The sequence below is a fragment of the Thunnus thynnus genome, chromosome 6 (genome assembly GCF_963924715.1).
Source record: "Thunnus thynnus chromosome 6, fThuThy2.1, whole genome shotgun sequence".
Taxonomy (NCBI): domain Eukaryota; kingdom Metazoa; phylum Chordata; class Actinopteri; order Scombriformes; family Scombridae; genus Thunnus; species Thunnus thynnus.
Genome location: NC_089522.1, coordinates 25,106,582 through 25,134,046, shown reverse-complemented (window position 1 = coordinate 25,134,046; position 27,465 = coordinate 25,106,582). Strand labels below are relative to the sequence as shown.

General features: G+C 44.0%; 1 protein-coding gene across 1 annotated transcript in view; it reads right to left on the bottom strand.

Annotated features, from left to right (window-relative positions):
* camta1a (calmodulin binding transcription activator 1a) overlaps window positions 1-27,465 on the bottom strand; it is a 291,574-nt gene that overhangs the window by 141,568 nt on the left and 122,541 nt on the right. Inside the window, exon 4 of the mRNA XM_067592910.1 lies at window positions 17,478-17,545. Within this exon, the coding sequence (XP_067449011.1) occupies window positions 17,478-17,545 (68 nt within the window). The remainder of the gene's footprint in view (window positions 1-17,477; window positions 17,546-27,465) is intronic.

Sequence of the window (27,465 nt, the reverse complement as noted above, 5' to 3'; positions counted from 1 at the left end):
AATAAAAGTCATCTGTTAGTTTGTCAGTGGGAAGCCTTTAATATGAAGCAGCAGCAGTAGGAAATGTTTTCATCAGCGGTAACTTAACATGGCTCCGATACAGCTGAAAGTGATCAGGAAACGGTAAAATAAAACAGATATCTGAAAGCACAAACAGAAACACAGGAGAGGAACTAAACTCCAAACCGAAGAGATTCAGTTAGAAGCTACAAAAGTACTGAGAGCTGAACACAGAGAGGCTTTTAAAAACCGCTTTCTCTCCGGTCTCCAGCACAGACATGAGTTGAGTGTCACAACACACACTGAGGAGGAGAAGGGGGGTCATCACAGGTTGGCCACAGTCAGCGAGACATCACCGCAACCCACTTGGAGGAGGGGACGCTTTGGTCTGACTCTGGAGATGGGCATGACCAGGCGTGATTCAGCACAGCTCGGTTTAAACTGGTAATGGAAACACAAATCAACATGGCATGATTTGAGTCAGTGTGGCCAAAAGTGCCAATGGAAAAACCCTATCTATGGGAGGGAACCTCCATTCACACCTCCCTGTGCACGGACATGCCAACTGCTAAATTTACACTTCTAACAGTTTCTCAACCTTTAAAAGCCACACACACAGCAAAATTACACAAATTATAAAAATTCAACTGTAATTTGTTATCCGTGACAACAGTGGAGTAGGTGACCTTTTGCTCTGCTGCTTTTGCCTTTTGCTCATGTGCCTTTGTTACAACTTGGTAGTTGACTGCAAAGTTTATTATATAGGTCTTAAGATGAACAAACAAACAAAGCAACATATAGAGGCAGCTCACACAAGCTTATGCATCCTTAGCAACAATATTAGTAAATCACCAATGAGACTAATAAATGCAAGATCTAAAGTTTGTACCTCAAAAAGACATGGAGCCAAATCCTTATTTTTATTCTTATTTGATCACCAGTACCACACACAAACATACACACACATAAATTGAAAACACATATGGGCAAACTCTCCACCCTCCCTCTCTCATACTTTCTCTCTGTCCTCCTCTTCAGGCATTCAAGCTTTCACAAGCTGATCAATAGAATTCAGCAGGCCACAAATACAGAGCGGAGGGTGTGTGGAGGGGTGTCCCTTGGGAGAGACAATAAGGACATTGAAAATAAAACAGAGACCAGAGACACACAAACAGAGACACACACAAACGCATACATACAACCCGTCCTATATTCCCTAGCCAAGCGATGACGTCAGCCCTCTGTTTAAGACACAGCCCACCTAATGGAGCATAGCCAAGGCACGATAAGTGTGTTTGTGTGAGTGTGTGAAATAATGTTGGACTGAGAGAGTTTACCCACTACAGCAGAGGCAAGTGAAGGACATGTCGCTACAGTGGAACACACACAAAGTCAAGCACAATAGCCATTAAATCAAAAGCAATCTCTCTGCTCCTGGCAGTTCATACACACAGGGCTCTCACACATGCATGTACCTGTACATGCACATACACAAAACTGACAAATACCACTATCCAATACCCTGCAATACTATTAGGTTACTTTAAAAGTGTGGAGAGAAATGTGGGAGGAAATGAATGACATTCCAACAGTACATCCTCTCCAAACCTGAACAAAATGTGTCAGCAGTGGGAGTATAAAATCTCTGAATGAGAGTTTTTTGGCATAGGAGATATGGAGAGAAATCAATTTCAGGGCCAAGTATGGTGCCAAGGACGTCCAGAAGGGCATAGCTCTGTTGATCTGTTCATATCAATTTGCTCCCTTCTCCAGACGGAGAATGCCACAGTGTGCAGCGCTGCATCTTTAAGGAATATCGCCCTGATAACGGTGCCATAAAACACATAATTTTACAGTCAAACCATCTCTGTCTCAAATGCACTTGGAGCGGAAGCCATTTTCAAGCAACATAAAGTTTAACATGGCGCTACATCTGCCGAGCCGCTAGCTTCCACGCTACATGGAACTGGGCGATTTAATTAGGGGACATGGGATGGCGTTGTGTGACACTGCAATGAGCCCCACCCTCTTGATCCCAAACTGATCCCACCTGAACCTGTGGTCATCTCTGGAAGAGTGGAGAGCATACTGAATTACAGTACCCTGTATACACAATACAGTAGTTGAAAAGTTTCTAATGACTGTATCATTAAACACTGTGATAAATCACAACATTATAATACAGCCCTGCTTAGATGTGATTATACAGATGAACAGCTGGTTTGTATCAGTCTTTTTTAATCTTTTATCTTATAGGTCAATTTCTACATCTTAATGGTACAGAATATTAGGATTTATACATTTTTACCCTCCATGATTATATGACAATGTTAAACATCATGAATATTTTAGATATAGATATACTCATGACCTATTATGATGTTATTATAACAGAATATTGCTCCTGGATGCAAAATATAGGCTTATTAACATTGAGGTATCTATATTTCTGACCAACCAACTATCTTGTCTATAAGGAACACAGCAGTTCATCCATCTTAAATAGATATTTTCTACATGAATACATATTGTAAATAAACCAATTCAAAGGCTAGAGCAATTTTGCAGAAAAGCAAAGCAAAGCAGCTTGAAAATAAAGTGGAGATTTAGATGAACTACTTTGATAGTCATTAGTCGACTGAACAGTGACTTTCCCCCAGCCGAGATAACTTTTTGAACAATAATGTCTCCCTTGAAAAGTAATATTGAATATCTCTTTTAAAGTTTCCCCTGTTTTCTAATGGAACCTCCCTCCACTGAGCATTTCAACCACCTGAGTGAGAAGCCACTAATGCACCCTAATTCCACTAATGCACCCTAATTCAGACAGTATAGATTACAGATTGTCAAGGTCAAAAGTTAGATTTTTGCCTTGACTAACTAAAAGCAGAATCCCAATATATATTAAATGGAGCAATGGTGGATGGAAGTGAATTGTGAGGGACGTTAATACTTCCTGTTGTGAATTACCATGCACAACTGGAATCACTGTGCTCTGTAGACCCTTACTAAGTGCAGAATGATCTATGCACAGCCTAGAAAGAAAACAAGTTAGGCGTTTAGACTGGTGCAAAGTGCAAGTTCCACTTTAAACACTTGAAACCAGTGATGCAGCATCACTGGTTACCAATAAAAGCAGGCACTGTGACATATCATCAAATAACTGTCAACCTTGGTTTTGTTTAGTTGTTCCATATGAGAGTGTGAGCCATAACATAAATTCCCATATGGCAATCTAGATAAAGAGGTGAGTTGTGGGTGAGGGGCGGATTTGGCTAGATGGAGATACAAAGGCAAAAGTTCTATTAAAAATTTTAAGGGGAATCAATTTGTTTGCTTTAATTACTTGTTACTTGTTAAAGCATTTACTTCGAAAAATCCTGTGTCACATTTTCTGCTGTGATAATGGAGCCACGGGGAGGGAGGGGCGCTTGGTTGGGTTGAGTGCCTTTTAAATGGCTCACCCTCTGGTTCTAAACACAGCGCTCAGTATGCCTGCTCGCCCATCCCCGAGTCTCTTTTGCGGGGTGTGTTGGTAATGAGGCCCTCCTGTAGTGCTGCACTCCACTCCTCTGTTGGTGCAGAAAAGCGCACCCCTGCCACGTCCTGACATTCTGACAGATAGGAGCCGCGGAAAGCATATGGCCAATGTGGCAATGCCTCCAACGCCCTCCAAACTGTCGTAGGGCTCAGGCATAATGAGTGGTAGAGCGATGAGCCCAAGTCCTACACATAGGAGACATTAGTCATCACTTTTTCTCCTCATCTGCCACAGATCAGCTAGAAAAAACTCTTACCTCGTATAAGAGTCAAGAGATCCCATGAATTTGTGATTGTACAGAGGAAAGCTATGTAGTTTAGCATAGCAGAGCCAGACAAGATGTCTCAGAGAGAGAGTGCATATCTCGGAAAACTGCTAGACATTGGTTTCATGAAACAATGTGAGTTCTTGTGGATACATAGAACAATTAAAATTTGCTGGTTGACTGGTTTAGTGGTTGGGCTGCATTTTACATGCATCACAACACAGAGTCAAGTGACAGATAGTCAGGGTAGAAACAAAGAGGGATGTCACTGACTGAGGCAGGAGTGAGTGATGGTGTATTGGGCCAGGAAGCCCTGTCAACTGTCAATGCCGTTAGTGTCCAGAAGCTCAAGTCCACAGCGACTAGACGTGATTTTAGATAAGGTGCCCATCCAGCCGTGCCCTCTACATGGCCTCCCTTTGGCCCAGACTCCCCTGCCAGTCTCCTTCCCTCTCTCTGTCTGGCCTGTTATCCCTGACCGTCTAGACACCTCCCAGCACGCAATCCCTCACCCCAGCCAACCCGGGCTGTTCTCAGCTCTTCTGCTTTCTCTCTGCTAAACACTGCGTCACAACACTGGCTGGCTGGAGGGCTGTGAAGGGCCACTGAAAAGGACAGAACAATGCCATGCAGTTCTCTCTCTCACTCCTGTTCAAGTCATTCACTGGAAGGCTCAGAAAATGCTGCACAGAACTGCATTTCAATCCTCCTGTGAGAGCAACTGAAATTATCACAATCCAAGACTTAGCTAAAACTTGTCAGACAGTCTCGGGGGTTGACTGTAAGTGTGAACAATTGTAATGAGGCAGCCGGCACCAATCATTCAATGATGTAGACACACCTCTGAAAAACAAAACTAACAATTGAAAGTACTTCAGCCACTTTTTGTATGCAAAGACGCAAATGAATGAGAACAATGAGCAAGCCAAGAGGCAATTACGGAGCGTATGGCTTTGGGTACAGACTGATCTGCTGGTGGCAGTGAAACCACCTGAGTGCCCGTGTTCTTTAACAATTTATGATGACAAAATCTACTGACACTTTAGTCAACGAATGAATACCAGACGAAAATGTTAGGGAGAGATAAGTTGGGAAGAGATCAGACATATGGATAAATTTCACATTTGATGACACGTAAAAACAAAAGCCTTTGTAAACCATATGGAGTGATAATCACTGCTAAAAACAAGATGAATCTGAAGCAACATTTGCAGACGAGTCATCCCGAAATTCATGCAAAGGTAAGCACACTTCATTATTTTTTTTCTCAAGCTAATGTTATTTTATTAGCTAACCTGAGCTGGTGTATTTTCGCGAAACTTGTAATACAATACCAGCTAAAAGAAACACAAACAGCTGTCCTGTACTGATTAAAGAAGTGAATGACCGAGAGTAGCTAATCTTAGACATGCTAAAGACTACACATCTGAAGAAATGTTTTCATCGCGCTTTGAGTACCACACCAGCATGTCATGTTAACTTAACGTTACTGTTACTTAATGTTAGACATATGACAGGATAAAGGAGCAGAAATGTAGTATAGAGACAACTTGGAGCTATGTGGGTGTACTTGTGTATGGGTGAGAGAGGGGGAGGGGAGGTTAGGGGGTGACAGAGAGAAAAATTAGAACTTGATTTTTTTCCCCTTTATTCAACCTCACAGATACAGGAGACCTCCGATGACAAGGATGGGCCACTGACTGCAAATAAAGCTAGTGCACCCCAGCAGAATATTTCAACAGCTCTTCCAAGTGCTTCTAAGTACAAAAGTGACTCTAACGAACAATATACCAAGGAGGAGGGCATAGCGAAATGGATTGGGTGCGCAGGATTACTGGTCACAACGACTGAAGACGAGGACTTTGTTCTAATGATGGAGACAGTAGAGTATATCTAATCATTCAGGGAGAGCAGGTCTAATGCTCATTGTTGTTATTTTGTTATTGTCTGAGATGGTCTTTTGCAAAAAAGGAAGGCTTTTATATGAGACTTAGTTTTACTTGTATTTGATTTTAAGATAAATAAAGATATGTTTCATAATAACAAATAAATAGATGTTTCCTCCAGGAGTCTATAATGAGTTTGTAGAACTATCTGTTTATATACAGAAAATTAATTGGAAATTCTAGAGAAACTTTTAAATTGTGCATTACACTTTAAGTAAACTGGTTAGATTTTAGTCGACTAAATCTACTGTAGATCTACTGTATCTACATCTGCTGTACTTGTACTGTAGTCGACTAAAATCTTATGATATTTAGTCAATTAAAATTAAAACAATTCGGATGACTAAAATATGACTTTAGCCTTTGGTCAAAAGACTATGACTAAAACTAAATCAAAATTTGCTTTCAAAATGAATTCTCAGTTAAAAAAAACATTTATGCATTTGATAGAAGCTGGGTACAAATGCCACAGGGCGTTAGTCTAAATTTCCTGAAAGCCTTCGTTCATCCTCTGTACCCCCATCGCCCAACAGGTGGAGTGTGGACACCATACATTCATTCAAGTCCTCATGTAAAGCCCTTTTACCCTGACCTGTTGCAGTAGATAGCAGGGGTTACAATGCCACAACATCACTTCCCTATGCACAGAGCCAGGGCCTTACACCCATGACTGATCTCTATTAAATTACATGGATTAAATCAGAGATCCTTAATTAGGCCCCAATAAAAGTGTCATGTGGCTTTTGAAACCTCTGAGCATGCCATGATTGGATAAAAAATGTGAAAACATACGAAATGAAATTGGTTTACTGCTGAGTGTGCGCCCCATGACTCTTGAGTGGAGCAGCAAAGCAGGGGGAAATAAAGAGAGGAGGAATAAGTAAGAGAGAGAGAGAGAGAGAGAGAGAGAGAGAGAGAGGAGACACAGATGCAGAGAAAGAGCATGAGGGGAGTCTCAGGGCGAGTCACACCTCTTTGCCTCAGAAAAGCTCTTAAATTCCATGTGTGACCTGAGGGAGAAAGCTCTAAAGAGTCAGCCTAAGATGCCATGATACAGAATTTGACTTGCGGAGCAGTGAGCTAATACAGTCTGCCACAAGCCACACTGAGGAGTGCTATAGGCATGACGCAAGGCTCCTGGAGACAGACCAATCCTTCATGCATATATATGTGCATACAGAACACAAACCTACACATACACACTTATAAAACACTCAAGCACACACATCTGGGACTTGCTTCTGTCTAAAAACTGGAGCGTGATGCCTTCCTGCTCCTCTGGACCCTTGCATCTCCTAGTGTCAGGATGGCCAAAAGCTTTTAAGTGCTTTAAACTCATAATAACCCTAATGCTTAGTCTCCCCCTGTGAGCTCTGTGTTTGTCAGTATGAAAATGAAATGAAATTGAAATAGATGCAAAGATGGGGGGATGTTCAGACATGTTAAGGGTTGCTGGGGATTTGGCGTCTGTAAAGGCATTAAGAAGGGAACAGAGAGTAAACAGGCTCCCAGGACATGTTATGTGGTGACAGGGAAAGCTGGAGAGCAGCAATGCACAAAACTGCTAACACACACAGGAGCGCAGCACACATTGAACTTCTTATTTTGCCCTCTTCTCCTCTTGCATATTAGCTTGTTATGTTGTTTGTGATGTTTCTATTTTTGAAAACATGGGGATTGAAAAAAAAAAAAAAAAAAAAAAATCGCAGATCCACAGCCACAATGCATAGCAGGGAATAGTAAGCACACAAACAAAAAACAGCCCCCAACCACCTTCCCACTCGCCACTAATCCTCTCATGCCCTAATTGTGGGTGCAGTCACCCCAGATTCACTTCTTCAGGGTAAAAGAGAAAGAGAGCTAAGGCTCTGGCTGAGAACAGACCACCCTGTCTTCCACTCAAAATGATTCTCTCTGCCAGAAGACACCAGAACGGTAGGTGGTACTCTCTCTCCATTACATTTCACTTTTATCTCACTTCCCCTTTGCCTCTCCATCTTCCTGTCATTTCTAGCTCTCTTTTCTCTCCCTCTCCTTTTTCTACTGTAAACCGCCTAAGGTGATTATGGATTGTGATGGTGGTGGGTGGGGAAGGCGAATCCCTGTCTTTGTTTCCTTAAAATAGGTTTAATAGACTATTACCCAACACAGTTGAGAACCTCTGTGTGATTGTTAACATGGTTTGGTGTGCAAAACAATCTCTGCACCACAAACACTGAGGTCAATATGTAGTCTCTGTTTATGACAGAGACAAAGAGCGCAGGTGGCTCTGTACCTATTGGTGGGCTACTCTCCTTGGTGGTTAGTGCTGGCAGTTTGCATCGTGCCAAGTCTGCATTTCAGTACGATATGCAAGATATCACACACACTCACAGGAGACACATTAAAACAGGCTATTAAACTCTTTGGCATTTGATTTCTTTTAATCAAAGAGGTCATCAGTAAACTGAGCAGAATCCCACACCACAGGTCTTAGAAGAAGATGCTAGAAAGGAGCCAGCGACTGGTGGCTGGCTGTGTTTTATCTGAAGCGTTGCTACTATTGGGAAGGCTAGATTGGAGCGCAGCCATGCCAACCTTTACAGCAGCCTTGTATTTTCCTGTCTGGTTCTCAGTCTCTCTCTCTCTCTCTCTCTCTATGTGTCTATATGTCTGTCTCATACCCTCTCTCTTTCAGGCACAAAACCAAGGCGCACATTAGGTGCTGGTGCTGCACATTTTGATGCTTGGCTGTCACTGTATCATTGTCTGGTGACATAAAGCACAGTAAAGCACTGAGCAGTGATGAAGTGGAGAGGTTTTAAACCTGCGCTCACTGGCACATTTCTTGCCTTTCAACCAATGTCATTTGGAGTGTCATCATCCTACTGTGAAAGTAGCCAACCCCCCACTCCCTTCCTAAAACACAGAAGAAAGAAAGACAGAGAGAAAGAGAGAGAAAGAGAGAGAGAGAGAGAGCATCCACCTTGGTAGTACTTGCTCCATTATTCCGCTGGAGGCTTGATTAGACAGAGGGGGTAATTTACGAGCCACTTCATTGCCAATTCAACGGGCACATCACCTGTAAATAATTGAAACCCTTCATGTCCATTCCGACATAATCATATCGCTATCATGTTAATGTATCCAGCAGTGCTTTCCTTTGGGTCAGGCACAGGACTACTTTAAATCTTGGCTGACCTGTCTCCATAACTCTCCCGGGCACCACCCTCCAGCAAACCAAAAAAAAAAAAAAAATAATAATAAAGATGAAGAACTGCACTGGGAAATGATGAAAAACTGAAAATACAGTAAACAAATACAAGACTTCTCAGCAAGGCAGCAGTGGGTTGCAGGTGGAGGGTGCGCATTTTGCACTGGCTTGTTAATTATCTGTGCTTATGATGTGGATAAGGAGAATTCATCATCTTCTTATTTATTTATCTCTTCCGGAGTTCTATCAGTCAAGCAGGGATATGAAAAGGCAGCACAATTTGGATGGTAGTAGCTATTACAGTGAGTTGAGGGGGAGACAAGGAGGAAAGGAGAAATCAAACCCTTTGCTTTTAATTGTGTGGAATTGTACCATCACGGGAACTGTCTCTCTCAAGCACTCTTAATTATACCAGTGTTTAAAAAACTTGATATTGAATTGAAAGCTATTTTTCTTACTTCATTTAAAAAAGTTATGAATATTAATTATCCAATCTGAAATGGTTCTCACCTTTCCTTCTGCACACTCCTCTCAAATGTGCACGACAAAAAAGATTTGAATAATTTATCAATTGACTTATATTTGAATTGATTAATTCACTGATGCAAAATTAATACATGGCTATCCTCCACATTCCACCCACTCCATCCTCTCCCATCGTTAATGAAGCAGTTTAAGTAAAGGGTCTTGCCTGGGTAAAGTACTGACTGAGGAAAGGAGCATAGGTATGGGAGGGCTGGGGTTTCTGTCGAATACAATTCTGTAGTAATGAAGATGTCTCATCAGAATCAACAGGCTCACTAACTTCTCGACTAAGACACGTAAGAGACACTCTGTGTGTTTCATGCTAATTGAGCCGGTGCTCTTTAGGGAGAAGCTTCAGCGTAACAAAAAAAAAAAAAAAAATTAAATAGGCGAGAAAGACATACGGTGAAGGATGGAGACAAACTGTGGTCAAACCAGATGGGTGAGGGCTAAAGGTCAACTAAATAAGGGGGCTATGAACCTGAATGCTCTGTGTGTGTTAGTGTGTGATCCACAAAGCAGGCCATAGTATAGCAGACTCATAGCAAGCAAGGCTGCCATTCTTTCTTAGTCGCTAAATGGTGATTAGGTGCAAGAGGTCAGTACTGCCATTTGCCGTTTTTACACATTGAATGGTGCCACGTGGCAACTCATCATCCGCTGTACTTCCTGTACTGTGAAGCTCAGCTGGGGCGAAGAAATGGGACAGAATGTGTGCCAGTGTGTGTGTGTGTGTGTGTGTGTGTGTGTGCATGTGTGTGTGCTGTGTGTGCGCCCATGTCGTGCCTGTTCTTTGCTGGTGATTCACCCAGCTCTCTGGCAGCCATCCAGGACCTATTTTCTACTTCTCTTTACATAACAGCAAACGGTATCACTGAAGCTGTGTGTCCTGTCCTTTCTCTTCCTCCTCCTCCTCCTCCTCTTGTTCCTCTGCCACTTCCTGATCTTCTTTTCCCCATCCTCCACTTTCCTGCGTGTATTCTTTAAACAGCAAAACTGTGTTTTTGCTCTCAGGTGCCACTGTACCACCCATGGGACCGCGAAGTGACCAGTCAGGAAAAAATGTTTTAGGACCACACCCAAAGCACAGAGTGGTCAACCAGATTCTAGAGCATGCCATGGAGTGGTGCGTGGGATGGGAGGATGTTGCTCACTGAAATGCCCCCTAGTGCTTTCTAAAGGGCCAGGATCCGGGATCCGCTACACCATATGCCTACAGGACAGCACCCAACTGGGCACCAGGGCGTGACAAGCTGAAAATAGGGACTTGCAGTTACAATCCTCACTGTACAAGCCAACATACGGCCACTCGGCACCAACAGAGCAGAGCGACGAGGTGGAAGAGGATGGTACAAGAGGGGGTGGAGAGCAGAGGGGGGTTGAAAATAGAAAATCAAGGAGGTGAAGGGAGAGGAGCTGAAGAGAGTTTAGTTTGTAGGGAGGAATGAGGGTGAGGAATGAGGTGCTGTGTGTGTGTGTGTTGAGAGTGTCAGTGTGTGTGTGTAGGAGGGATGTGTAGGCAGGCTTTAGTGTCTGGACTGCACAGTGACTCAGGTGTGAATAATACGTTAGGTCTACAGTACTCTGTGTGTGTGTGTGTGAGAGAGAGAGAGAGAGAGAGAGAACAAGCGAGAGCATAGTGAAGTGCTGGGTCGGTGTAATGCTGGTCGTCTATGTGTCTAGGTGGCTGAGGGTGTGCTCTGCTGTGTCTATGGCCCGCTCCATGACAGCCAGCCTGCACGCTGCTCACCGGTGCAGAAGTGCTAATTGAATTAAGTCTTTATTATCAGGCTGCAGAGGCAGCACTTCTCCCCATCTCGGCCCGCTTGGCTGACACTTTCTCCTTGAACACCTGCTTGACATCAACTTCCTCCTCTATTTATTTATCCCCTCTCTCCTGTGGCAAGCCACTGGCTGCACTCCTTCCTCCCCTCCACCTCCTCTTCCACATTCACATACCGAGCGAAGCTAGGCCTGCTTGTTTTTAAAGCAGCTTCCATTATCTGTGCTGTGAAATACTCCTCAGCTTGAATAACCTCAGCATCACTGAATAAAGTATCTTTGACTTCAGTGCTCTTTTTTGAAAGCTACACAGCAATACAGGTAAAAACGTGCCGTACAATACAATACCGATACGATGTGTATTACCATACAAAAAAAGGACACATAATAAAAAGGATTAATTCCTAGGACTGCCCTTCCTGGCCTTCAGCAGTAGTCCTGGTGAGTGTAGAGGGAATAAAGGCGATAAAGTTAGATGATGTTCTATGTTCTATTGAATAGTCTCCGGTGGGCAAGCTGGCCTGGGTAATATACAGCAGCTGGGATGAGAACTAACATATATCTAGTCCCCTGTCCATTTCCACTAGCCTCAGGCTCAGGCTTCTTCCCTGGACTCAGCTTGGGCATTACTTTAGAGGACAGACAAACAAGAGGCGCTATTAAGTTGGCTTGGAGTCTGAGGCCCAGGCACTCGGCCCAGCACTAGCTGTAATCTATTGACCGTTTGCATTCTCCCTCCCATGCCCCAAAACCACAGGACCTTTCTCTATCTGTCAGTTGAATCCATTGCTCACCTCCCTCCATCTCTATCTGCTGTTTACCCACTCTATTTTTCTCTTTTTTCTCTCCCTCGCCCTCTGTCAGCTCAATCCCCCTCTATTCCATCTTTCTCCCTCTCTTTCGTCTCTTTGCGTAAATCCTCTCCCCCCCCCCCACCCCCCCCTCACTCTTCCTCCTCCTCACGCCATCCATCACTATTCCTCCCATCTCCATCTAGTCTGTTGGCTTCTCTTATTGACATGTTTCCATTTTCTAAACTGCTCTCGCTCCATCATATTCACTCTTCCTTCGATGACCATTTTTCATTTTCTCTTTTTCATTCACTCTTACCTCATACTCGTTGGGTTCACCTCACTCCTGTCCTCTCTGCTTTCCCTCACGGGCTTTATTTCACACAGCCCACATAGCCCCAGGTGGGCATAGCTGTCCTTGTCAGAGCTGTTGACTAGGTGGAGGCGGCGTGGGACAGTGTCCTCCAGGGCTCGACAGAATGGGGCAGCCAGGGGAGAAGTGTCACTATGCAACAAACTAAACTTTTAGTCATGGTGAGGTGGGATAAAAAAAACAACAGAAGAGAAGGACATGCAGAGCAAAGAGATGAAAGAGATCACACTAGTTCACCTCACCAAGCAGTCTCTTCACATCTACTTGACATGTTGGCTTTTTTCATAACTCTTGGCTTGATTCAGTGCCATATGTCCTCCTTCATTTCAATGAGATCTTATCTAATGCCTCTTTATCTTTTTATGCCTTTGTTTCTGTGCATGTCCTGCTTTCTTTGTGCTTTCCCCTCTCTCTCTCTCTCTCTCTCCCTCTTTCCCTATCTCTCTCTCCTGCTGCTCCTGTCCTTTTCCACTCTCCTCTGAAACTCTGCCAGCCAACGAGTGCCACAAAGCATTAGACGCCCTTTTCAGGCACATCCTACACATCAGCCCCCACCACCACTCACACACACACACACACACACACACACACACACACACACACACGCACACACGCACAGAGAGAATGCCCAGCAATTCCTCACACCATGTGCCAGACCTGGTGACAGAAACAGAGTTTACACATAGGAGGTTTTATTCATGGTGGCAGACTCACCCAGATACTACCTCTCTCAGAAAAAAAAAAGACACACAAAGCACATACAAGCACTCTATATTTAATTCAAATCACATCCACACAGATTCACTGGCAATTATGGACACACATACCATCTCAATACATTCATAAATGCCTGCATATGTTTTTCCACAATGCATTTTTTAAATGCGCAGTCATGCTCTCTCAGGCTCTTAGACATACCGTGTGCATACGCAAGAGTACAATTACGTATGTATACACACATGCGTACGCACAATCCCCTCTACAGTATCTGTTTCTCTCTCACTCACACCCACACACACACACACACACACACACACACACACACAAACACTCACGTACACAAACAGTCACACAGATCTGCACAAATTCACAGGCTCCGTACACAATAGCAAACACCATACACAATAGCAAACAAACAGTCATTAGTAGATTTCAGGCTGCCTCTCAGTTCTGCTCTACTCTGTTGTTGGTGTGCCCGCGCCTCTGGGGTGGCGCCGCTGCTGTAGGTTTTAATAAAAGCATTGTCTTTGGAAGCTGTCTAAAGGGACTTGGTTTCATTTTGGAGTGCTGCTGCTGCTGCTGCTGTGGATGTGGATGTGGGAGGAGAGAGGGCTATTGCGCTGGGACGTGGGGGCGGCTAAGTTCAGTGTCACTGCAGGACCCTCAAAGGTCTGGTGCTTATTGTTTGATAGTTTCAATATACAATATGTGTGGGTGTGTGTGTATGTGTGAAAGAGTGTGTGTTCTGTGGTCATATAAGCACGTGTGAATTTGTGTGTGTTCCAAACTTGTGTAGAAGTCAAAGCCTGTGGCTGACACAGCCCAGCACTATAGCTGTAGCTATAACAAGTCTACTGTATGTTTTTATTCTATTCAAGAAAGGAGATTACACAGACAAACGCACACATACAGAGAGATCTGGTGAGGAGACTCTCCCTGTTGTGTTTTTGAGAAGGGCTGTTGTTAAACCGTCCTGTAAAACAAACAGTGGAGAAAAGAAACAATAATGTGAGTTTGTTCCACTCATGTGCCGTTTGAAGGATGCTCAGGATAACGAGCTATCACTATACGACACACAGGTGTCCATTAGCTCTTTGGGCTGACCAATCTATGACACCCTCTAGTCAATAGTTTCTCCATCTGTCAGCATACAAACACCCCTGAAAAAGCCCCTCAAGGAGACATTTGTGTCATTTATGATGGATAAAGAATGCCTGCTCTCAACAGGGGCATAATGTAACGCCTATGATGAGGTCAAATCACATGTTATTGTCTGGATTTGGAGCCATAATGTCTCTGTGCTTTGCTTGTGTTTTCACTCTCCTCCCACAGGCACCCTCAGATCCCATCAGCTGAAGCAACGTGGCACATCTTTAAAAAGGCAAAAGGAAAGAATGACTATTGCTATCTGGAAGGATGTAGGAGAGGAAAATCCTAATTGTCCCTTTAAGTGTGTTCCCTCCTGTGGAGCGAAGGTGCGGGGTAACGGCCATCTTAAATCACAGCCTTGCCGCGGCCTTCATTAAAGCCATAATGCCAGGCTCTCCCTTTAATGGAAATGGAAGCCAGCGAGGCTGTGGGTGTAAATTAAAGTGTAAGGCCCGAAGAGGGAAAGATTTCCCCAGCTCTGACAGGTGCGGCCTGAATTAGCTGTAGTGCTGTTCAAGCAGTCAGTGGGAGAACACTGGTATTGATTTTAAGCACTGTTGCACTTCCTATCTGAAAGGGAATGTGTATTACTACAGCTAGGCACATCAATCACTCAGTATTCCACCACTCTCCCCTGGCACGCTTCAGATTTTGAAATGATAAACAAACAGAAACAGACCCAAACAAAAGACAGCACTGACTCCGCTGTTACTGTAGGGGCTTGGCTGATGTGCACGAGCATTAGCGTAGTGAAATACATCTGTGCATGCATGTAATTGGTCCACTTCATCTCATCTTCCGTGTGTTGACAGGATGCCATCTCTATTCAGGGCATGTCCTGCATCGCGTGTCACCTTGGTCAAACAGCTGGCGTCAGCTCCTTGAGCTCTGGCTGTGGCCCACTCCCATGTTTACGACCTGCATGTGTCAGAGTTGTTACATGCATGCGGTGCAGCCATGCAGTGCGGTGCCTCTCCGTGTATGACCCTGCTGCTTATCTCTGCCTCCCATCATGCCCCACTGACCCTGTCTACAGGCGCTGGCAGGGAGAGAATTAGCCTACTTAGCCTATTCCCCACAGGGGTCAACCCACACACAGACATGCAGACAGCACACCCACAGTCAGATGCACACACCCACCCACAAACACACCCCACGATGTGTGATGACAAATGATAAGGCAGCACTTAACCACAGGTGTCCGAAGTTTGACCTTTCACCCGTGACCTTGAGCAGAAAGCTTTTCATATAGATGCCAGCCATCAATCAGCTCCCATCAATCACACATATACGCTGCACCCTTTCACTCCCCCCAACCTTTCCTTGCCCCAACATCCATCACTATGCTCTACCCTTTCACTGACATCTAGGAAAACACAAACACTTCACAACCTTGCTCCCTCCATGCCTCTCTGAATCACACAGATTCAATACACAAGTTCACACACACATACACACATCATCACACGTCCTGCAGTGATGGCTCCTCTAAAACACAGGATGTGTTGCTGTGTTGTCAGGTGACCTGCAGGTGTACACTAGAGGCTGCTCCCTGGTGACACGCTTGCTGAGATATCAGCACCTGCACTGAGACATGACATGGGGTTGAAATCCCTGAGCACACTGGCAGCTGAGACCGCTGCATAAGAGACAGCCAGTGGTGACAGACTGTGGCCATGAGCATCCAGAGGACCGTTTGGCTCGAAAGTCACTGGATCAAAAGTCTCTCACATTTCACACAAGTGTCATTTTTGGCCTGTGTTGTGCTGGAGGATACCAGCGCTGTGGCGCTTCACAGTCTGTTTTGTTTTTTTTTAAATCCTTTTATATTTGTTCCTTAATGTCATTTACTATACTACAGCAACATAACAACATCTATACATTCTGGAAAGAGTAATAAAGGTAAGTCTAATACTATGCAGGCCATATCTCATGATTAAAATAAGCATGACACCGGTTTAATTTTTGGTGAGTTGGAGAGAGGACGCTTGGGGAGGAGGGGACACTCTTGATAAAAAACAGGTGAGCTCAGTGCTCTTTTGGCCCATGCTCCATAATTACACCAGAGAACGTATTCTAATTGGCAGTGTCTTTATGCAGAACTATTATCAATGTCCCTCCGAGGCAGTGGAAGACAGGAGGGGTGGGGTGAGGGACGTGAGGAATGGGTTCTATGTCGGTAAGCCCAGGGTCCATTTACACATGGATGAGGACTGCTAATAATGCCAGCAAAGCAAAGTCCAGCCAGCAGATAAAGAGAAAGAAAGGTTTAACATATTGAGCTGATTCAAAATGCATGAGCATGTAAACGTTCGAAAAGGGAACATTATGTGAACAGCTTGTATTTGCTGTAGCGGGTGAAATGATTTTTGGGGTCTGACAGTGTGACAACGACAAGACAGACCGAAAGAGAACAAGAGTGTCCATCCTGTAGCTGTCCGATACGGAGAGATCAGCAAAAGCTACTCAAGGGAAAGGGCTGTCCACTACTGTCAAACGTAGAGGAATGCTATCACAAAGCCACATTGCATTTATATATTATACTACATAGCTTATATAATGACATCACAGCCAACGCTGCCACGGACCAAATTAGTTTAAAACACAGCTAACATAATTTCAAGGGTTCCAGTTTGCTGAAAAAGCCAAGGAGAATGTGTTCTTCATTTGCAAATTGCCCCTATATGTATCTGCATACATTAACAAAATAAATTAACTGCACCGGCGTCCCTTTTGTATTTCAAATATCACTGCAGCTCTTGGCATTTTGTTTCACATGTGGGTGTAATGTCTGACCCAGACAAACACCCCCAGCTCCAACAGTGTTATTAGTTGAGTGGTGAATGTGCAGACAGATAGGAACACATTAACAAACCATTCAAAGCAGATGCTGCACCAGTGCATGTTATGTTAATTGGCTTGCTAAAAGGCAATTATTTGTCAATTTTAATATTCCACCATTTATCTGAAAACTGTAAACTTTTCAGAACAGCCATCAGCAGCCTGTAATATTAAACAGGCTACATTTAACTTGACGGAGGTTGCAAGCTGTGCATAAGGGAAATGGTCTTGAAGAAAAAAATGTGCAAAACTAAGAATGGAAATTTCGGTTTTCCCCCCCGAATGTGATACTTTTAGGGCTATGAATCTTAACTGGTGTTTAAAAACAGGACGGGAGCGTAATTGTCTTACCTTGTTTTAGGGGATGTCGTTAGCCATTCTTCATGCTTTTCAAATGTTATCAAGTAAGCTGCGATCTCCTGTGAAAAAGAGAAGAGAGGAGAGAGGAAGGGAGTGAGGCTTAGATATGTCATCTTTAATCACTGTTCTCTTGTGTTTGTAATACATCGGTGAGACTGCTTCATTGATATTCAGACAGTCTAACCAGCAGCATAAACACAGGAAAGACAGAAACAGGGGCAGTGCCGGGGAGCTCAGGCAGGTAAATGGAGACTGGTAAAAGTAAAGTGAAAGACAGAAGCGAAATGCAGCTGAGGTCAGATCATCTTCTGAGACTATCTTTGTTACGAAAGCTTTGATCAAGTTCTCCTCTGAGGACATCAAGGTGCTCTCAGAAAGATTTGACTGTGTTTGAGAGTGAGCAGCTTTTAACATTTTTGGTCCGGATCCTCCACCAAATCCCTTTGATCTGCCCTTGACACTCCTCTATGGATCAATCCACTCTTTAACCTTTGAATAATAATTACACGCCAGTCTCACAATATTGACATGCGTGTGTACTGCTACTTCAGAAAAAGCTGTAGATCCTTTGGAGTCAGTTGTGTACAAAGAGATGCTATAGACACTGAAGTAAAAAAAAAAAAAAAAAAAAAAAAAAAGCCCAAACTGCCACTGGCATAAATAGAGATACTTCAAACACTTTCATGTTTCCCATGCTTGCCCTGCCTACTGCATCAGTCTGAGTGTAAAGGGGGAACACGCTAGACCATACCCGGCCATTTTCTCACCAAACTAATGGGCAGAAATAAAAGCACTTTGGATGCTGGTAGACAACCTAATGATTACCAGCGACAGCCAGCAATTCACTCTTCAGCAAGAACATTTGTCAGCTTCTCAGACTGTTAGAGAGAGCTAGACACAAAGATATACCTGCTGACATCTTCCACAAAAATATCATCTTTTCAGTTTCTAAGGATGTACTTCTCACCGCATGTTGGCGTGTCAACAAACATTTAAGTGTGAATATGTTGCTCAAATAGTCTTGTTTGGTCTGTAAGGCTTGAGTTTGCAAAAAAAAAAAAAAGACTCCAGGGCTTTATGTTGATACTTTGCTTGTCCACATGGGACAATAATGTCTGAAAAAAAAACAGCTTTCTCTATATCAGAAAAAATATGAGACATATGTGGCAGTGCAGCGATCACATAAACCAAGCCAATAGTTTTTTTTTTTTAGTTTTTTTTTTGGCTTTTTGACATTCTTCCCTTCCTCTTTTCCTCTCTGCACGCACGCACACAAAATAAAGTATGCACCACTGCAAGCCCATTGGCTCATCGAGGCTGTGTCACAAGTGTGACCTGGCACGGAGACACGACACACTGGAGGTAGCCCACAGGGATGCTGCAGGGTGCTGCGGTGTGAGGGGTTCCCAGGTTGGCAGGGGTCCCAACAGAGAGGGGGTGGGAGCAATGACTGGCACCCTTGCCTCCAGGTGCAGGCTGGAAGATAATGCTGCGTTGATTAACTTCCTGTTCTCTGCCATAACGACCGGAGGCGGTGAAGCCATGACAAGATGGAGTCTCAAATTGAGAAAAAGATAGGAAGGGTATGAGGCTGTCAAGAGGAGCTCAGGGCTGCTCCTCTCTTTTATAACTTTGCCTATCAGAAAGTTAAAAAAAAAACAATAAAGCTGAGAAAAGCAGTAACCACAGTGCAAAACTGTCTTGGAGTGAGCAAAAAAAAATCTTGTTTTGGAGAACTGAAAAAGTACAGAGCAAATGTGATGATAGTTGTGCCAACAATAATTATAGTGTTCACAGGGAAGGAAAAAAAATAATGCTTTACTACCAGGGTCAGAGTGAAGTTACTTTTCTGCATACATTTGTAAGTAAATTAGACTAACACGGCAGTGATTCGATTAATCCCTGCTATTCTGTGTTCATTTTTGGAGGGATAAACGGCAGCGGGAAGCTCCTTCAGTGACCTCTGTGCCTGTTAGCACACATCCCCTTCCATCACTCTTGTCTTTAAAATCCAGCCACAGCCACAGCCTCGGTGGCAGAGGATGAAATAGGGGGCCGTGTGGTCTCGTATTTAAAAAAAATAAATAAATTAAAAAAAAAAACAGAAGTGAGTCTCTACCTCTGGCTCTTTGCGTACCCCTCCCTCTCTGAACAGATGCCAGGGATTGTTCCAACCCCCCGACCAACCATAAAGGTGCAATAATCTTAGGGTGAGGAAACAAACAAAAACAGACGTGCAGCCATTAAACAGCTGCAAAGAGACAAAGTTTGCATGGGCAGCATAATGAGAGGCTAGCATGCGTTCAGGTTGAGCAAACACGCTTGCGGGTTAGTGCAAGAGGGGTGGTGGAGGGGGGGGAAAGCGGGCAAGCGGTGTGCTGAACACTGATGGTGCATCACAGTCAAACCAGCAGCTGTCAATGGGCTCTGGACTCTATCTGCTGACCTCGACGCCTCTAGCCTGCTCTCCGTCGCTGGGGAAATATTAAGAGGAGGCTCTCTGTACACACAGCTCCTACCTCACTCTACCTCATAAGTCAGATTCCTGCTCCTGCAAGGCTGTTTGTACTTCCTCCCCCTTATACCTTAACCTCCTCATTGACATGATCTTTGCTGAGGTTTTATCTCCGGGTGCTGTTGAAAATACACTGTACTGGTAAGGGCTGTATTCTGCACAGCTTAAATTGAGGCAAATTCCCTTCCAAGGCTGATCTAAATAAATAACAATCAGCATAAGCTAGCAGTGAACCGGAGAGTGAGTATGAGCAATACCTCCTCTAATTGACACGGTGGTTGAAAAAAAAAAAAAGGGGGCCTTTCATTTTCCAGGGGAAAGAACAACCCAGAGCTGTTTGTTGCAACCCAGCCATCTCATTTGTTTCTTTTGACTCTGTAAAAGCTGCGACACACTGTTAGGAGAGGGGGGCCACCCCAAAACATGACGGAGCAGTCTAGCAGTTTCAGACTTGATGGAGATGGAGAGCCGAATGTTTGTGTGTGTGTGTGTGTTTCTGTCTACCGTGTTACAATCAGAGGGTCTGATTACCGGTTACCTGTCTCGGCCTGGCACGGTATTAACATGCTCTTCAGGAGGTGTCACTCCTGTACTCATCAGCGTGTCTCGTGTCTGGTTCTCTTTTCTCATAGCCTCCACGCACCTTCTCCTATCTGAGTCTCACTCAATCTCATTTTTTTTTTCCACTTTCCCATAACCGCTGAGGTGAAAAGGAAAGCCACCATAAGAAAATTTTCATTTTAAGATGACTGGCTTTTACTGTCTCGCCTTTCAAATGATATTTTCACTCTGGAGGTACAACATTTTCTCCAGAGAGAATCAGCTTTTGAAATGTCTACCTATTTGAAATGGGAAATGACACTAACATATTCATCCCATTTCACTTCTTTGCACCAAGGGAGGGAGCAGCAGCAGTAAACTCTCAGAAAATAAACACTATTTGACTTGTCCCACATTTTGATCGTCTCAGAATCAGTTGAAATGACTATTCTAGGAGCAACTCTTTGTAGACCTAATTGGATAGATTTCATTAGACCTTCACCTTTTCGTACAGCACAAAAGACAGTCAAACATGACAGCGGTGTTTGATGGAGATATTCCACGGTAGATACACTGTCCCGGGATGACCTGAGGCTAGATTGTTTTGCTGTTCTCTCTCATTCTCCGTCTCACAAGCAACTTTGATTTATGGGAGAAAAGAGAGGCGTTGAGAGGACCAACGCTCCAGCATTTGGATGACAGACCTGATCACTTGAAACAACTGTCGCTGTTCCATTAGAAGGAGAGATAGGAGTCTTTTGGCATTATCTCAGGACGCATCAGACACCTGTCTCTAAACACCATCCATAATGTCTCTCCTCTCCTTCTGCTTCCACAGTGCATTTAAGCTGACAGAAAATGAGAGGTGGGAACAATACAGAGCTCCACAAAACTCTGAAGCACATTCCCTTCTGCGCCCCTACATTAAAATACTAACACTTACATCATTGTCTGAGAATTTAATCTTCGTTTTTTTAAAACCCACAATTTACTAGACACATTATGTACAAACATAGCGTAATGACTCATTCTTTGTGAGCTTAGTCATTTAAAACCAGTCTTCATCACCCAAAAAGAAGATTCAACAATTACAGCATGTGTTTGTCCATTAAAGTATTATTCCAGTTATACTGGTGCTCTAGTGACACTAATGAAAAGGCATTTAATGAATAGCTGTATTAGAAAACCTAACTTTAGCAACAGTATTGATTGCAGTAAAAGCTTGAGCTAATGAAATGAATATGAGCGAGCAGGAAGATGTGAAAGAATAGATGGAGCAAAGTCTGGTTACAGAGTAGAGCACAGCGCCTCCAGCCTGCCTTGTGGTGAAGTCTGGGGAATGCGTCCTCAAAGCTTTGACCTTGCCCTGCACTTGAAAGCAGGAAGTGGATGAGAGGGGACCAAGGGAGGGATACGGTGAAAGGAGCCCTCCCTGATGACCTGGGTTTTACTGTGGAGTGCCAGGTCATCTGATATTTCCTCCAGGGCAGCCCAGGAAACTAACCTGCCCAGGGCCAGGCACAAATGGACTGGCAGGGGTTTCAGGGGGTGGAGAGGTTTGCTGAAGCTCCAGGCTATCACAAGATTACACCAGAAAAAATTCAAATGCAATTAGACATAGAAGAGATAGAGACGGGCACTGGAGAAAGGGATGGAGAAAGAGGGTGGGAGAGTTACTGAAAAGGGAGAGAATAATCATAAAGGAGAGAGTAGGAACAAAGTTTAAAGTTTTTTTTCCCATGACAGTGGTTAATGCATTTAAAATAGGAGAAGCGTGAAGGTATGTTGATTAAAAAAGTGCGCTTCGGTTCGATTCTGCAAGCAAAAGCGCCTTTGCTGAATCATTTTGGGTTTTTTTGTTTATACTTCATGAATTCTTAATGCACTAGCAATAATGTATCACACACTGTATCTATGTAATCTCATATGGCCGTATTACTCTTTTAAGCTGGGGAAAGTAGTGAGGTAGAGTCAATCTATTCCAGCGAGCTGTAACCTCCAGCTAGCCTTTAAGATTGTTTGAGCATGGCTCATAATAGGATGCAGTGGATCTGCTATCAAGACGAATGGTCAGGACAGAGGAAAAGAGAGAAAGTGAGAGGGGTGATACAGAAACAGAGACATAAGAGGAGAGTGAGAGAGCTGAGAAAGTGAAAGTAAACAGCGATGGAGTATGGAGCTGTTGACAGCTGCACTTGGCATCTGTTGAAGAGGAGTGAGGCTGTTCTATGAGTCCCTGTGCTGGGTTAAAAAGATGCCCTCTCCAGTGCACTGCTCATTAGGACCTGCACGGGGCTTCCTAGGGATGCCCAAGCTGAGAGGGAGGGGAGGAAGTCACACTGTGTCCACTCTGTTGCTCCATTGTGAGAGAGCAACATAGTTGATGTGCTTTAGCTTATCTACCATCATAAACCACCCTGCGTTTTGGCAACTTATGTACCGGAGCGATTTTTAAAAAGTGCATCATCATGGCTGAACAAAGTTCTGTAAGGGAACGGTGAGCGAGTTAACAAAAAAGCATGCTCATGCATTACACCCAGGATAGTTGCTCACCACACATGTACACTTTCACCACAAAGGCCTTACCGTATGTTTAAAACACACCTCAGGCAATTTTGTTCTTTTTCTCCATCTAGCTCACTATGTACCTCCTCAGCTCCTGAGGTCCGGCTCTCTCTTGCCTTACAGGAGGTGGGAAGAGTGAGACAAGCCGTCCACTGCCCTACATTATACATAGTTTTGGGATCAATTTGGCATTGATCCCGGATAGCTTAGATGTTTTCCAGAAGTTGGTCAATGCCTCTCTTCACATTTCTGCTTGGCATGCTGGTCATAAGACTGTTCTGAAAAAGGAGGCATTCTCCTGGGGAGCCTCCTCTCGCTCCTCAACGCTGCACGCCTCTCTGCTCCCACAATCAATGTTACCCACAGCAGCTGCTCCACCAGCACTCTCCTTTTTGTTTACTATATTAGTTCTATGCACTATATACTTTCATACAAGCAGAAGACTTCACAGTAAGTTAGAATAGCTGCAGAGAAGGGGTCTTTAGGACTGTTACTTTAACAGACCAGCTTGAATTTACGTACACGCAGACACCTGTGCCTCTACGGAGGGGTGACAAATTAAAGGTAAAACCAGAATAAATGAGGGGAAAACAGTACGAATGCAGATGTTTCCATATATGGCACAAGGGGTCACTGAATGGTTTGAAGAGTATGACAGTGATACGAATCATTTTGTGGCCAGATCTCAATGCAACTGAAAACCTATGAGAGATTTAGGACCAGCGTGTTGGACAGAGCTCTCCACAATTCACTCACTGAAACACCAAATATGGGAATATCTTTGTGGAAGAATCATCCCTCCATCAGAGTTCCAGAGATTATAATCTATGCCAAGGCACACAGAAGCTGTACTGGAGTCTTTGGTGTCTTTACTAAGACACTTTATGCTGGCATTTTGTTTAATTTGTCACCTGCCTGTATATTCTTAAGACAGAACAAGTGTTCATTAACCAATCTAGCAGCCAGCATGTCAAGTGCTGTGGGTCCTTTCTACCAATAAAAGTCTGTCAGCTTTAAGAAAGCTGTAAGAAATAGTCAAGTGCAAAAGCAATTACCAAATACAGAAACAGGCACAATACCGCAAGCTCCGATTAGACCAATAAAACTGCAGTATTACAGCAGAAGAAAAAAAGTTAATTGATTAAAATTAACTACAGTTGCTGTCAGGGACCAAGTAGCTTCACATTTCTTTCTGAGGGACAGCAGGTGACTGCGACAAGAGACGGAGAAGACGTTATTATGTTTTAATTAATATTTCTAAATTGCAACATAATTTCGCAAAAGACATTATTTGCAAAATAAACATAATTAGGCCTTGAAAAACTACTATGGTCAGCCATTGCCTCCCACACTCTAAGAACTCAGGAGGCCCTTATGCTTGTAAACGAATTTGTGTGAACACACCTGTGCGTCCGCATCATTTATTTCTATGAGCATTTGTGCAGCAGCGGCGGCGTGTCTTGTGTTAGAACAGGAGAGATAGTGGAGGAAGCAGCAGCAAAAACAGAAAAGACTCAAGAAGAGAAAAGCAGAGAGATTGGTGCACAACCGAGCACCAGATAAACCTGGAGGACTGATGAGAGGAGTTTATGTGGGAATGGATCTACACCGTGCGGAGTGTTAGGGACACTGAATGAGAAATGTACATAAAGTTGACTGAGATGAAATACATCCATCTTTGTCAGCCATAATTAGGCAGCATTGTGACCCTGTGGTTATTGCTGTGGATATGTGTGTGCCTGCTGATGTAAAGCCCATATGGGACCTCCTGCTGCTGTACCCTTGAGAGATGTGTCTTGTGTAATGATTCCATTACACCTCTCTCTCCTATCTCTTCCTCCCTCTGGCTCTAACTTCTCGCAAGACTTTAAGACGTGTTGGAAGCTTGGTGGAAATATGGAGCACTACATTAGTAAACTGAACAAAAAAAAATGTGTATATGTGTGCGCGCGCGGATGCATTGCGGTGCGCTGCAGGGCGCGGCGGGAAGCGGCCAGGTTCACTTCCTGGTGCCCTCTGGCTGTCTGACCTCTGGCGTCCACTCTGCACGTCCTCTTCATCATCTATGCAGCAGGATGTCTATTCCCCCCTGCTGATAGCCCAACCAAGGAGAACGGAGAGTGGTTGAGCCTCCATGATGCTGACCTTACCCCAGGCCCACTGCCGAGACTCCAGACTGTTACCCCACTCTGCTGCTGAACTTTTCTCCCCCTCAAACCCAACTTCTGTCAAACAAAAAAAGGGGGAAAAAACCCGCAGCGGCAATCAAACCTACTAGAGGAGCTAGTACTTTCTGTGTCTCCCTTCTCTTTAATTCCTTACTGTATGTCTTCTATTTGACAGATGGTTTTGTTTTGGTAGACAGCAGATATTGAAAGTGCCGTGTCAGATTGCACAGCCAACAGCCGCTAAGTCTGTTTGATTCTTAATGTAATTTCACAATTTAATAGAGTGCAGACATAAATGTTACATTTTTTTTGCTTTCTTATGCTTTGTGTGAGGAGGATATTCAAGTGAAAATCCACTGAGAGGGCATTAAATGTCATCTAAATATAATTGAGGTATGATTTCTCCCTGTGGAGACATTGTAAGAATCTAAGCACTATATCCTCAAATATCACCCAAATTTTCCCAAAAGTCAAGGAGCGATGGTATCATGCATAAATGAAGTGACAGTGGAATCTAGAAGGTCACCATTCACTTCATATCAATCAACCGATGTCAGCTTTCATTTTAAGGCTCCTGCAGGACCTATCCAAAGAGGGGAGGGTAGAGGAGGAGAGACTCCCCCGTCTTCCTCGAAAGGCACAAATGAGCAGAGTTCTGTCTCATGTGAGCCTGAAAGCCTTTTTATTTCAGGCTCCAAAATCAATTAATGCCTGCATTATCCTCTGAATTCCACTATTCAGTGCAGCTAAATGACTGGAGCACCCTTGCATGAAACCAATTTCTAACTTTCAATCCGAGACACACCCCAGAACCACCTACAGGTCTTCCTCCAAAATTGCAGTTATCTTTGACCATAGAGTCACGCACGTATGCCTTTTAGCATGCAGCGCACATATGTGTGAGGGTGTGTGTGTGTGTGTGCGCGTGTGTCTGTGCTGAAGTAGCATGCTGTGCTGAAAATATGTGGGGTTATGTAAAGTTTATAGTGTTTGGTTCAGCCTGTTCTCAATCTGCAGCAAAAGTGAAAGAGCTCTTATACAAAAAAATGCAGAATGTTCTGACAGCAGAGAGACGTTTGCGAGAGAACAAACTGTGATACGCACAAACTAAAGCATGCTCACCATGTTAAAGGCAGGGAGGAAAGAAGTGAAGGAGAGAAAGGAGTAGGAGGAGGAAGAGGAGGAGGAGGAGGTGGAGCAGGAGAGAAAGAGGCTAAGAAACAGATTGAAGAGGAGGAAGGTTTTTGTGGAAAAATGTTATGTCTTTAATCGACTACATCTTATGTCGTGAGGAGAAACAGGATGAAATGTTGAGCCCACACTGTCCTGTCTAACCACAGAAAGTGACACGCTCTGCTCTAGAGACATAGAGAAAAGACATGAAGACGAGACAAGTCTGAAATTTCACCAAAGGGATGGCCAGATTTCCAGCTCAGGCCAATTAGCTGGCAGAAACTCTTTTTTTTTTCCCCCAAACTCCTCGTCAGCATGAAAGGATCACCCTTTGTCTGACAGACTCATGCCTTTATCCTCTATTGCTACTTCCTGTACACACGTCTGTATGGTTCACACTCATGTTCACACACACACACGCGCACACATACCCTTTTAATTCTTACATGAACAAGTTATATCCCTGCAACTGCCTTTTCTGTTCCTGTCATCTTTCTGTACGCCTGTCAGCGCACACATGTCCGAGCATAAAACACACACACACACTGCGCACACTCACTGTACTTGCGGGCACACATACAGTATCAGTCAAATCCTCACATGAACTGCTCTCATTTTATCTCCTCTCAGCTCCTGCCATCTCGCTGACTGATGTGATTGTTAGTTCTGGAGGAGGGCTCTCTTTAATTGAAGTGGGTGTGAGTGCTTGTGTGTACGCGCGTGTATGTGTGTGTGTGAGTGTGTGTGTGTGCGCACGCGTTTTTGATACCTCACTGGGACCTTTTCTGTTAAAAACACCAACCTTGTCAGGACCAGTAGTCCTCATGAACTATGAGGACCTCAGGGAACCTCTCGGGGGTCCTAATGAGGCAAAATGTCATTTCTGAAGTCCTGGTTAGGGGTTAGGGATTGGTGTGAATTGAGGTTAGGTTAAAGTAAAGGTTAGGCATGACTTGGTGATGGTTAAGGTTAGGTTTGGCTTAAAAGGGTTTGAGTTAGGCTGTCCACAATTAATAGA